Source organism: Balearica regulorum, chromosome 6 (assembly GCF_011004875.1).
Source record: "Balearica regulorum gibbericeps isolate bBalReg1 chromosome 6, bBalReg1.pri, whole genome shotgun sequence".
NCBI classification, from domain to species: Eukaryota; Metazoa; Chordata; class Aves; order Gruiformes; family Gruidae; genus Balearica; species Balearica regulorum.
The window spans coordinates 41,123,117-41,135,183 of record NC_046189.1 but is presented as its reverse complement, the minus strand read 5'-3'; the positions used below and the strand labels follow the sequence as shown (position 1 = coordinate 41,135,183).

General features: G+C 47.2%; 1 protein-coding gene across 2 annotated transcripts in view; it reads left to right on the top strand.

The window, feature by feature from the left end:
- RBM43 (RNA binding motif protein 43) overlaps positions 1 to 5,649 on the top strand; it is an 88,854-nt gene extending 83,205 nt beyond the window's left edge. Inside the window, exons 2-5 of one of the 2 annotated variants that reach the window (XM_075757351.1) lie at positions 431 to 589; positions 2,467 to 2,665; positions 3,167 to 3,261; positions 3,343 to 5,649. In XM_075757351.1, coding sequence (XP_075613466.1) covers positions 587 to 589; positions 2,467 to 2,665; positions 3,167 to 3,261; positions 3,343 to 4,083 — 1,038 coding nt within the window. In that variant the 5' untranslated portion in view covers positions 431 to 586 and the 3' untranslated portion in view covers positions 4,084 to 5,649. Of the gene's footprint in view, positions 1 to 158; positions 590 to 2,466; positions 2,666 to 3,166; positions 3,262 to 3,342 lie in introns of those variants that run through there. The other variant, XM_075757350.1, reaches the window with a different exon arrangement.
- The last annotated feature ends 6,418 nt before the right edge of the window (positions 5,650 to 12,067 follow it).

Here is a 12,067-nt window from a genome sequence, read left to right as displayed (position 1 = left end):
AGTCAGTGAGACAGCCCCGGTGTGGGATCAGTCAGTCAGACAGCCATGGCCCGGGACAAGTCAGTCAGCCCCGGCCTGAGACCCTTTGGGTGCTGCTGTAGCTGTACAAGTTCAGTGCAGCCTTCAGGTTGCCGTGTCCGTGTCCGTGCCTTGCCAGGCGGGAGCTGGCTCGTACAGCCCTCTGCTGAGGGGACGCCGTGAGGGAGTACCGCGAGGTGGGATAAGGGCGAGCAAGGCCAGATACGCCAGCTCAGGGCTCGTTGCCTTGCGAGGGTGCCGCTGGATGCCGGGGCGCTCCTGCCCCTTATTGGGAACATCAGGGTATTGCTTCTCCTCCAGCTTCCCCACCGCGGCGGGGCGGGAGGCGGCGCGGAGGAGCCCCCCCCCACACCCCTCACCGGGCTCCGGAACGCAGGGCCCGCTGTTTCAGTTTCACCGCCGGGCCGGGGCAGGCCGAGCCCAACCGCTCCCCGCCGAGTGCCCCGCCGCGGGGAAGGCGCCGGGACGGGCGGTGCTCGGGAGACAGTCGCCCTCTGCCCGCTCACCCGGACGTCGGCGGAAGCCCCACCTCGGCGGAACGGCGGCCATGGCAAGTGCCTGCGGCGGGCGGGGGGGGGGGGGGGGGGGCCGTGAGGGGAGTGTCGCCGTCCCGTGTGCGGCCGGGGACCCGGAAAGTAGCGGCCCTCCGAGGGGAAGGGCCGGCGCCCGCCGGGAGGTTTCGGGGAAGGGCTGGGGCCGGCGGAGTGCCCGGGCCTTCCCACGGGCCGCTCCCGCCTCCGGAGCCACCTCACAGCGGCGCGTCCCGGGCCTGCGGGTTGGGTGGGAAGAGCGGCCTTCTGCTGCGCCGCTTGCTAAAGGTCTACGGGGGGCTGAAAGTAACTGCGAGGTGAAGGAAACGAGTGAATCGTGTCCGTCCCTCGCTTGGTCCCCGCACCGAAGAAATACTCGGTGCTCAGCCAGCAGCCTGCTGGCTTCGCCCTCTGGGTACTTAGTGGTAGCAACAGGTCTGATTTCCCTCTCACTAGTACTAATATTCTAGTTATTTTAATAACGGTGAGAACCGATGAGGTCTATGGGTAAGTCTTCCTATCCGATCTCTTGTCAGCGCAGATCCATGTAACAGGTTTGCCAAGAAATGGCCCAGCCACGCGCAGGGCCCTGCAGTCACCAGTGACCGGCGATGCCACTCCTCTGCCTTTCCCACCCGTCCCCGCGGCACCTTCCACAGCTCCGCATTTCTGTCTAGCACGGCACTGAACGCAGGCTTGTCTTAGGAGTGATTCAGCACAAGCGAACTGTATGTTCATGGGTGGTTTGTTGTTGGGTTTTTTCCTAACCCCAGTAGTATGCACGAGTATTTGCTCCAAAATACCAGCTGGCAAGGTACGAGATGGTGCCTGGCAGCTGAGTGCTCCCGCTCGTGCACGGGCTGCATCGGCTGTGTGAAGCGTGAGAAAATCCTACATAAAACTTCGTCAATCTTGGAAGCACCTTGTTTATATTCTCTTCATGTTGTCTCATTAGTGCAGAAACTTGCTTTCGCACGAACATTACCACCAACATAATTGCCTAATACAATTAAAGCTCCTGGCTCTTTAAATTTGATGGGTGATAAAAAAAAGGCCTCATGTCTTTATGAATTAAAAGCTTGCATGGTTGCACAGTCGCATTGAATCTGTCTCCTCGCTCCCTTCAGAAACACTGCGGTGGTGGTCCACAAGGCTTTGGATCTATGTCAACGAAGCATTCGCCCCCGGCGGCACATTCTGCAGGCTTTTGTAACTCTGCGCCAGCCCTAATGTTTTATGCGCCCCAGGCCCAGAAGAAACTTTGTAAGAGAAGTCTAAAGAATTTAGATGGGAGTAACTGACCTTGAGTACAGTCGCTCTGAAGTTACTGACAGTTTGTTCCCGTGAATGCTGCTGCCGTGCAGACATGCTAAATTATTTTCTTTCTTCCAAAAAGTCAATGAACTGTTACAAAATTTACTCAGTGTTCCACCATCTACAGTAATTTTGCTGTGATAGAGTGAAATGTTACACACTGTGTCATAGGAATAGAAAGAAAATATGCTTTTCTTAACCAGACATGGATGCAAATCCTATTTAGGATGGGTTTCATGTTTGCAGCATTGGGAGGTTTGGCTCTGATGAAAATCATGTGTGTAGTTAGTTGTTTTATGCACAGCGAGTCTCAAATGACTGGGATTATGTTCTTCCAATTTAACAAGGTTATCCATTCAGGCAGTGGAGAGGGATGAGTCATAGCACAGCCCTGGATCCTGGCTCTCATGAATTTAGCAAGTAAGGACAGTCTGAATCTGACCCTTCCGCTCAGAAAAGACAATCCTTACTGAACAATATGTGCAATTAAAATTTTTCATTCGATCAGGGTGAAGCTGGGTAACCTCTACGAGAGGTCACCAGTGCTCCTTGCATTTACAGTGTGCCATGTCTCTGTGCGCAGGCAACAGGACAAGCTGCTAAATCGGCAAGGACGGTTGTCATCGCTGGTATTCCAGATGGCCTTCTGCACGATGATGTCATGACGGACATACTGATGATTCATTTCCAAATGTCGAAGAATAATGGGGGAGATGTGGAAGAAGTAATGTATCCAACAATGAAAAAAGGAGTTGCGTACGTAACTTTTGAAGATGAAGAAGGTATGTAGATTAATATACTAAATACAGCTGTCCCCAAAGAATTAGCCCTAGAATGTCAACCCTAAACCACATGATTTTAAATTGTTTACTGGTACTAGGATTTTATAGAAATGGGACACTAACACCTCTCTTTTAGTCAAAGTTTTAGGATTTTATTTCTGTTCAGTGAACACATGGCTCTGAACAGTCTTTGTGCAAAGCGTTTTTTGTGTTGGTTTTTAGGAATAACTTTATACCATGCATAACAGGTTATTTGTAGTCAGGCCTTTGAGAATAAATCTCTGCCAATTAATGTTGTAAGAAGACAAGCTTCTGTCTCTCTCAGAACAATTTTGACTAATACATAAAATATTAGGCAAGCATATTGAATCGCCTGTGTGTATGTATGGGAAATTGTTAGGGGAAGCATCGAGAGAAAAACAGTTGTGAAGTGTTCTGCCATCAGACTGGCAATGGTGTATTATCTTACTGCACAACAAGTGAATCTGGCTTTCTCTTCAGTTGTAGAGAGTGTTCTAAAGAAGGATGACCATCGACTAGAAGACAAGAGGTTGTCCAGATACTATCCGCTGAAAGTAACCCGTTACTGTGAAAACGTAAGCTCATTCATAATTTACCTAGTTGTACTTCCATTGCTATGTTAACCATTACTTAACTTCTCTAATTCAAAATTCTAGGTCTTCAGCTCTGTCACATCTGTCCTCAACATGTCTATTTTCAAAGATCAATTTGTTTTAGAAGATCTGATACAAGAACTTAAAAAGAAGAGCGTAGCTTTGAGCTTTGGTCCTTTGCAATCCAATGGGCATATTTCTGTTCAAGGGTCGTTTCCAGCGATCACACTGCTAAGAGACTTTCTCTTACTGAAAGCAAAATCCCTTTCAGAGAAGGACGAAAGAGAAGATAAGTCCCATCAGAGACCAAAGAAGAGGCTACAGCAACACAAACTTACCACGGAGACGAGTAATTTTGTTCGTAATGCAGATGTGGAAAAACAAGTGATTGTTCTTGACACTGATATGTATCACTACATGAAGTACTTTTTTCCCAGCATGTTCCTAGTAAATGGTGATGTTGTAATTTCTGATGTCACTGATGGTGATGTAACTACAGTATATATTGAGAATGCTGGAAGTAGGTCTGATGCTGGACAGGTATTAAGAGTCAAAGAGAAAATTGAAAATCAGTCTATAAAACTCCATAACACTTTACGTAAAGAAAGGATTTACTTTGAAGAGCGCACCGGAGATGAAAAGTGGAGATATGAACGTGTGTGTAAAAGTCTAAAACCCCACTACCCTTCTGTTTTGATCACTCATTATGATACTCACATTGATGTTATAGGAAATCCTTCTGAGGTTTTTGAATTTACAAAGGAGGTGAGCAATAAGATTCAGAGCCTGTTTCGAACCACGTAGATAGTTCGTGTTCGTGCTTTTTACACGTTGTGCTTCTCATACAGCCTGTGCTGGTGCAACCTGTGCACCTCTGTGTCGCTGGAGATCTGTCACGTTTCTCCCGTTCACAGGCTGGGAAGTCTGCACGTGAGGGTGAACAAGCCCATTCCCCACAAATACCAAATTTAGTTCAGAACAGGAAACATGATCTCAGTATCCCTCGTGAGCTTAGAGACAGTAGAAATTAGGCCTTTTTTGTCCGGATACAGCTACCTTTTTCCTTTTGTTGGCTGCATTCTGGGCATATGCATGCTTATTCTGTCTTGGTGTCAGGGGGCACACAATGAGAAAAGAGGATTTTTGAAAGAGTTCTCATTAGCATAAGAAGTCAGACTGACAAAGCTGGGCAAGCCACCCTGAAATGAAATACTGTGTTGAGTTATGTTTCTTCGTGCCAGGAGCTGACCACTCAGAACAGGAATGGTGGCCTTTTTCTGTTGCCTTTATTTGCAGAAGGAAGTTCTTGTCATTGAGATGCACGAAGAAGGTAGAGCTTTGTCACTTGAGGGGAAGAAGTACTTATTAAATTTACAGGCTTGTCATGTCCTGAGAAAGTCCTTAGAAGATGGCATTGGAAGTTCTTGACAGTAGAAAATAAGCGAGTTTGTTTTCATAGGACTGATAATGTGTTTTTTTCCAGCTGTAACGGCATCCGCAGCATCCTTGACAGAATGTAATTTAGACATGAAAAGATACACAACGTTTTGATATGAAAATCGTGGGGCATTTAGACTTTTGAATCAGAATCTGTTTATGCAATCCTTGTGCCTGGTGCAGTCATAGAGTAGTATTTCTGATCCAAGTCATCTCCTGTTGTAGATACTCTGAACAGGAACAATCTTTTTTTCTGTGCAAAACTGATCAGTTGCTGTAATTAAGAACAGAAACACCCTTATGCCTTATTAATACATCCCAGTTGTGTTTTTCAGACCCGCACTAGAGGTTCAGACAGTGGGGTTTCTGCCACCTTCGTAAGAGCTGGACAATCTAAAGAAGGCTTAGTCAACCTTAGTTCTAAGTTGAATGCCTTGGGACACATTTCCCTTTTGTTAGGAACTGCACAGATGCCCAGAGATAGTCAGATTTTGATATGTGTATAGTTAAAAAAATAAAAATCCTTATCTATATTGTTTTAACTGTAAAGAGTTATCAGAATGATAGCTGTTTATGTCTGTCTTGCCCTTCACTTTCCTTCCTGGGGCTAAATGCTTACAGTTAAAACTGAAGGCTTGTTACGGAATTCCATCTCAGTAAAATTAGGGACAAAGCTAGTCCACACAAACACAATGATTTAGGTTTTTTTCTTGTTTTTTTCTAAAGGTAGACATTTTCTGTATCCATTACAAAGGTCCAAATGCCCATCCTAATATATGCTTTTTATAAGATCAATTTAGAAAAGAGCTTTTATTTTGTGTTACCAGTGTGTTCACAGTGCTTTGACAAAACATACAGGGTGTGGGCTCTCTTGCCTTATGTGCAGGAAAAGTTTTACGTTTTTATGCCATTAAAGAAACTAGTTATACAAAATAATTGTGTCCATGTTCTTTAAATCAACCCCCAGGCTTTTGGTCGGAAGCCCAAACCTAAAGCCTAAGAAATGCTTTAGGCATTTTCTTGTCACGACTGATTATCCATTGCAGTTATGCCAATGAAAGATAAAGTCGTTAAACTAGCGTCAATGCTGTGTATTAAAATACACTGTCAAAGCGGGAAAATTATGAGCTTAAGTACTTTGCTGAGTTGGAGGGGGTGCAGTATTTAAAGGCTTTATCTTTCCCAAGTTCCAGGTTCCCCAGGGGGTCAGAGATGGGGCTGAACATGGATGCCCCAAGTCCGGCCCTGGAAGAGCTTCTGCTCCCCGCGAAGCACAGCCAGCCCTCCAGCGCTGGGCTGGTTTGGGTGCTCCCCACAGAGCTGAAGCAAAGATGGGAAGTTTATCAACCTTGTAAAAGAGAAAATCCTCTCCGAAGGATAATCCCTTAATGAAATTAGTGCTCTTTTCTAATGTCCAGATTGGCGTTTCCTTCTCTTTTCTGAAGAGCCTCGTTTTTTTCTGATTCATAGCATTAGTGTTTCCTATTCACTTTGATAAATGTTGAGGGCTAGGCTGGTAAACCACCAGCACTGGTGGTGCCGGTGTTAGTTTGAATCCTGACTGGGGTGCTGGTGTTACTTTGAATCCTGACTGGTTACTGCTGGCTGAGCGTCGCTTTTTGAGTCACGTTTGACAACAGAACAGTCTGCAGCACTGGTACGGGTGTCATTCACGTCTCTCCGCCTGGCAAGCAAGTCGTTTTTAACTGAACGATTTTCAGTTGAAACCTGAAAATCTCAAAAACTTAACAGTTGAATAAAATTTTATTGTTGAATCCTGGTTCAGGATTGTAACGGCTCCTCTTCGGATTCACTCGCCAAACGCCCCTTTGCCAGGAGTGCTGGGGCCGGTTCCCCCCCGCCAGCCAGCATTGTCTCATTGTTTCCCGGGGCTCTCCCATCTGCTGTCGCTGGTCTCACACCGAGGACGTCATTTCTTTAGACAAAAAGAGCTTTGCCTTGGTTGTTTCGTGTTTATGGAGTGCCTAGTAATTACTATTAGTAAATAGTAGCTGTTGTTACTCTCCAGGCGTTCTGGGGTTAGTTTTTTTGCGGGGGATTTGCAGCAGCATTGGCCAGGAGCACCCCACCTTTGTCACCGTTGATGGTTCCTTGTAGCTGTGCCAGGGCAGGGCTGCACAGGGTCTTTACTAGTGGTAGTAGAGAGGCTGTGACATGTACGGCCTGCGACTGACTGAGCTACTCCAAGATTTAACCCCACAGAGGAACCTGCTTTCTGTTGCAGGAAAAAAGCTGTGATCCGCAGGACAGATTAGCATTTGCTGTAAAAATACAAACTGCATTTCAGCAGAATAACATCAAAAGTGAAGCATGTATTTGTTCCTTCCTTCATGATGCAGATACCATGGGAAACAATAGACGTTTAGCAAAAAAAAGAAAGTCCGACTTTGTCATTACCATGAATTCTTAAACAAGTACAACAAAACAAATCAGTACTAGGTCTGGTAGGAGACTTGCCAGCTCTCATTCTCACAGTTATTTTTATGGCAAGCAAAGCACTGCTGTCTCTATTAAACTCCACTTGACAAAGGCATTTAGTATTTGTGTATATTGGAAAATAGCTGGGAAACCGTATCAGATGTTGTTCCTAGATCTCACCCAGTGGTGCTGACTCAGTGTTCTCAGCGGCAGGTTTGCACTTTTAATTTGAATAGACAATTTGCTCACGGGGCCTCAATAAAATATTTGTCCTTACTGCTGTGCCAACGCTTGCTGCCCTTCATCAGAAGGGAATACATAACAGTTCACGTTGTAAAAATACAAAGCCTAATTTTTACTTAAGGCACAACTCCTACTGACGAATCCTAAAAAATAAAATAAAAGGTCACAATTAGCAGGAGAATCTGAGCCCAGTCCCTGGCAGTACCCCACCACAGTCAGTGGGGAAAACCTGAGGATTTGAGGGACAATTTGACACCCCTTAGCAGAAAAATATACAATTTGGAGGCAAAAGCAATCTCTTTGTTGACTGGAGATGGAGGATTAATGATTTACTGGAGTCCTTTCGCCATCACTGACACAAAGCGCTGTGCCGGCGTGGCAAAGGGAGGACAAAGCCTCCTTTCTCCCCATTGTACCTGTGCCTCTAATTATGCAATGTAAAAGATTTATTCAATTCCTATGGGAAGGAGGTTCCATTAGGAAAAAAATTAGGAAAAAAAAGCCCTTCCTGCAGGTTTAACTGTTGTCATCAAAACTGCCTCTGCCGCCTTTGAGTTGCATTGAAACTTTCTCTGTGCATTTGTTAAAAAAGCACGTACTACAAAAGACCTGTCACGTCGCCTGAAAGATTGCAATGCCAGAGTGACATTTCCTGAAGGAAGAAGTACTTGCTACTTTTGGGAGCCAAGTGTCTTGTTTAAAAAAAAAAAAAAAACCCACCACCAAAAAACCCCCACAAAGTGATGTGTAGGAAAAATAAATAGCATTACTAGCACCAAGCTCATTCTTTAAGACAACTTTTAGGCATATGTCTTCATCCAGCCACACTGGAGACTCAGAAGCATAAACCCCAGATGAAAACAACAGTCATCAGCCGCGGGGGAGCTCAGGGTGGTCGGTGACTCAGTACCTGGGGTCGGATGGGGACGTACTCCCACCGGGAGAGAGGAGATGAATTTAGCAGTCTGTGTATCCGGAGGAGCCGCGGCTCTCGCTTGGCTCCGGTTCGGCTCTCAGGAGGCTCCCGGAAACAAACACACACGTTCCCGTTTTGTTGCACATCTTGTGCAAGAGAAAAGCAGCTGTAGAGCAGGGACCTGCTAACGCTGGGGAAATTCCTTCTCCAACGCACGTTATTTCTGTGGTGACTTCTTCCCTCGCATTTAGTGTGGCTGGTGGGTGTTTACGGGATACGTGGCTTCTATCCGATTTAATTCAAAACAACTAATTGCTTGTACTTCAGGCTTCTACCCTTCGATCTGCTGCAGTTACTGATGAAAGGACTTTTTCCATCCCTCTCTTTTAAACTAAGAGCATAGTGAAATCACATGTAGGTACTTTACCATTTTCACCTACCATTTGAGGATGGAACTCCTCCCTGATTTCTGCAGCAGGCTGCCTGAAGAAAACCTGACAACATGGCCAGAAGAAAAAAAAAAAACCCACATTAATTTTAATTATGAGTTAAAAAACCCTCCAAACAACCGAAAAATTGAGTCAAAACTGCACAACAATTCATAATTGTCAGAGCCCCGTCTGATTGTACTTAGTTTTTCCTTAACTATAGAGATTCGCAGAACATCTGCTGGAAAACAAGTCCCTTTTTCTGCTTCGCCTGACACAGCTTTCCTTTGTCTCCTGACACCCATTAATGACCTTCAAAGAAATCTCCTAAAAGTGACTCAGTTAAGAAGAAATACTACCTCCAAAGGCAGCAGCCGCTGCTGCTGGAGCATTGCTTGAAAGCCGTTTCTCAGGTGGATTTCCCCACTCGTCACTGCTACGACCTTTGTCACAGGAGCAGTGCAGGTCAGGATCAGGGACACCGAGCGCTTCACCGAAAAGAAAGCTGTAGAAAATACTGGGAAAACAAAGTTCTCTTGTCTTTGTACAGGTGAAATCATTTCGTACTCCTTAGATTTCTGACATCGTGGAGGAGGAAACGCATCGCATGCTGAGTGCGGTGCGTACAGATGGCAGTGCTGTCACTTGGACTGAATTGCGCAGAAGAAGGGGGGATTTTCTCCAAGGTAGAAGCCACGGCTGACAGTCACAACCCATCCCCAATCGAGCTATAAGCAGCAGGCTGCACGTAGTGCATATGGAGCCGCACACCCTATTCCCTAGCCGTGCTCCAGGAACAGCTTGGTATTTCCTGGCAAGCTCCAGGGTACCAGAACATGGAGATGGTCCACATCAGGTCAGGTCTTGGCCAACAGCTACTGATGTGATCTGCTCCTCGGGCTGGACAGGAGGAGATGAGCAGAGGCCACCTCCCCAGCCAGACTTTGTCCCATCCGACTTCTCCTGCCATAAACAGGGGGAGCACAAGAGGGAGCCAGATGCTTTGCAGCTGAAATCCCAGTGTCTCTGCTGGGGTCCTGCCCAACTGCACCCGGCGAAGGGGGAGATGCCGGGAGCAGGACCTGCTCTGTCCCTTCGCTGGTGGAAGCGGAGCTCAGGTCACGTTTGCCTGGAGCAGATGTTGGGAGCGGTCCCTTCCAGCCTTTCATCGCTCAGATGAGGTGCTCTTACATCACCTTCTGTCAAGGTTATATATAAATGGGTAAAGAAATCGAGCACCTACTGATTTCACACTGAAATTACGGATGGCCAAGATGACCAGAAGCCCGAGCAGCGCTGTAGTTAATCCCTAGTTAACCATCATTACTTCAGCCCGCAGAGCTCTGAACCAGGTGAGCACAGCGTGGCACCACGCAGGGCAGGTCACCGTGGTGCGCACGTGAGCCGTGGGGGATGCCCGCCCCGTTACCGCTACCTTGGGACAGAAGGGAGTTACCGGAAGGAAGACCAGGTGAAAGCCACCAGTTCTGCTCTCTGGGGGTGATGCTCCGTGCTGACCCCCATCCTGCGGAGGTGAGGACCACAGTGGGTGGTGCTGGTACATATCCATGGGTTTGACGTTCAGTTAGGACACGCTTTCAAACTGAACCAAACCCAAAACCCCAAACCCTTCCATTTTGGCATGGATTCTGTCAAGTCTTTCCTAGCACTGTAATAAAAGCAACATCTCTCCTTGCTCTTGCCAGTAGACGTGTCCTGCCTGGCCTGCACGTGGGGACTGGCTTTGCAGAAACTCACCATTTTTACCATCGTCTGGGTGCTTCTGTTTATTAGCAGATAGCTCTTGTGCAGATACAGCCAGTTCTTAACAACTGGAAAGTTTTAATGCACACAGTAAACACCACCGAGAGCGCTTTTCCCCCCTCCAAGTCATATGAGCGCTTCCCCCACGAGTTAAGGGATTTGGCATTTCTCTCAGGCATACTTTACATTTTCCAAACTTTCTGAATAACACATTGAGAGACTTAAGCATCTGCACTGCCAAAGCAAATGAGAGAAGAAACGATTTTGCAGGCTCATTAATGCCTAGCACTGACAGGCCTGGAGGGGCTGCGATTTTATTTACATAGGGTAGAGACAGGCCTTTAGGGAAGTCTCTAAAGTAGGTAAAGTCTCTCAGTGCGGTGTTACTTACATAGAGAAGGGATCTTCCTTCAGGGCTGGGGTCTCATTTTGATGCCAAAGGGACAAGAGCTGGCAGCACAGTCTTAAACAGACGCGGTTTTACCTATGCTTCCAAAACCACACTTAAAAACAGGGGCATAAATGCTGTTCTGGGTAGCAGCTGGAGTATTTTTCTCAGACGTGGAGCTGTTAGAGTTCGGCTACATCAGCTATCCCGCTGCTAGCGGAGCCTCCGAAAGCAAACGAGGGTGAATTGGCTACAAAGGAAAGAAAGAGAAGAGAGAACTCGAAGATGGAAAGATTAAGAAAACCCACAAAACAACAGCATTTATAACAACCGCAGTTGTCAACCCTCCGCCTGAACTCTCCTGAAGTCAAACCCAAAATAACTGTATCTATCTAGTCGTCGGCTTGGTGCTAATTGCAGAGCTATCCCCGCACCTCCCATGGCTGCTCCCCACCGTACCTACCCATCGCAGCCTGCCCACGCCACCCACCTCCCCTCCGTCCCTCTCCGCAGCCAATGAGGTCTGATCTTCACCACCCCGGAGTCATCCTCCCAGCCTCCGAGCGAGCTGATGATTAATTGAAGCCAGCTGCTTGGCTCCCTCTCCTTCTTCCCACACCGCTTCGCATTCCTGTGAAAGCACACGCGCCGCCCCAGAGCCGTGCTTGGCTCTCCCGAGCGCGCAGCGGCGATGCCGCAGAAGCCAGGCCAGCTTTCACACCCCCCCTCCTCTTCGGGGGCTGTAGCTGTTTGGGTACCAGACGTTCGCAGTGGTGAACTCAGTGTGCGATGTCATCGGCCTCAGAGCCGCAGAAGGTACTTAAAGTCTTGCTGATTTGGGGCCTGTGTTACATTTTTAGCTTTTTTGTGTTATGTTCTCAGTTTTTTTAATGTGGGTAACCTTGAAGAGCCTCCAGACTTGCGGTGCTGCCATAGGAATCACATTTTGAATACCTAATCAAACAAGAGATCCTCGAGAATGATATTTATCTTACCAGGACTTAGATGCCCAGTATTAAGTCAGTTGCTGGAACTAACTTTCCGGCTGTTGGGGACGGGCAGCCTGCTCTGAAGGATGACGTGCCCCACTGTGGAACAGGTGACGTGCCGTACTCTCTGCAGATAGCGTCCGCAGCCTCCCTCGCTGCACAGTCTCTCGATGAACAACGATGA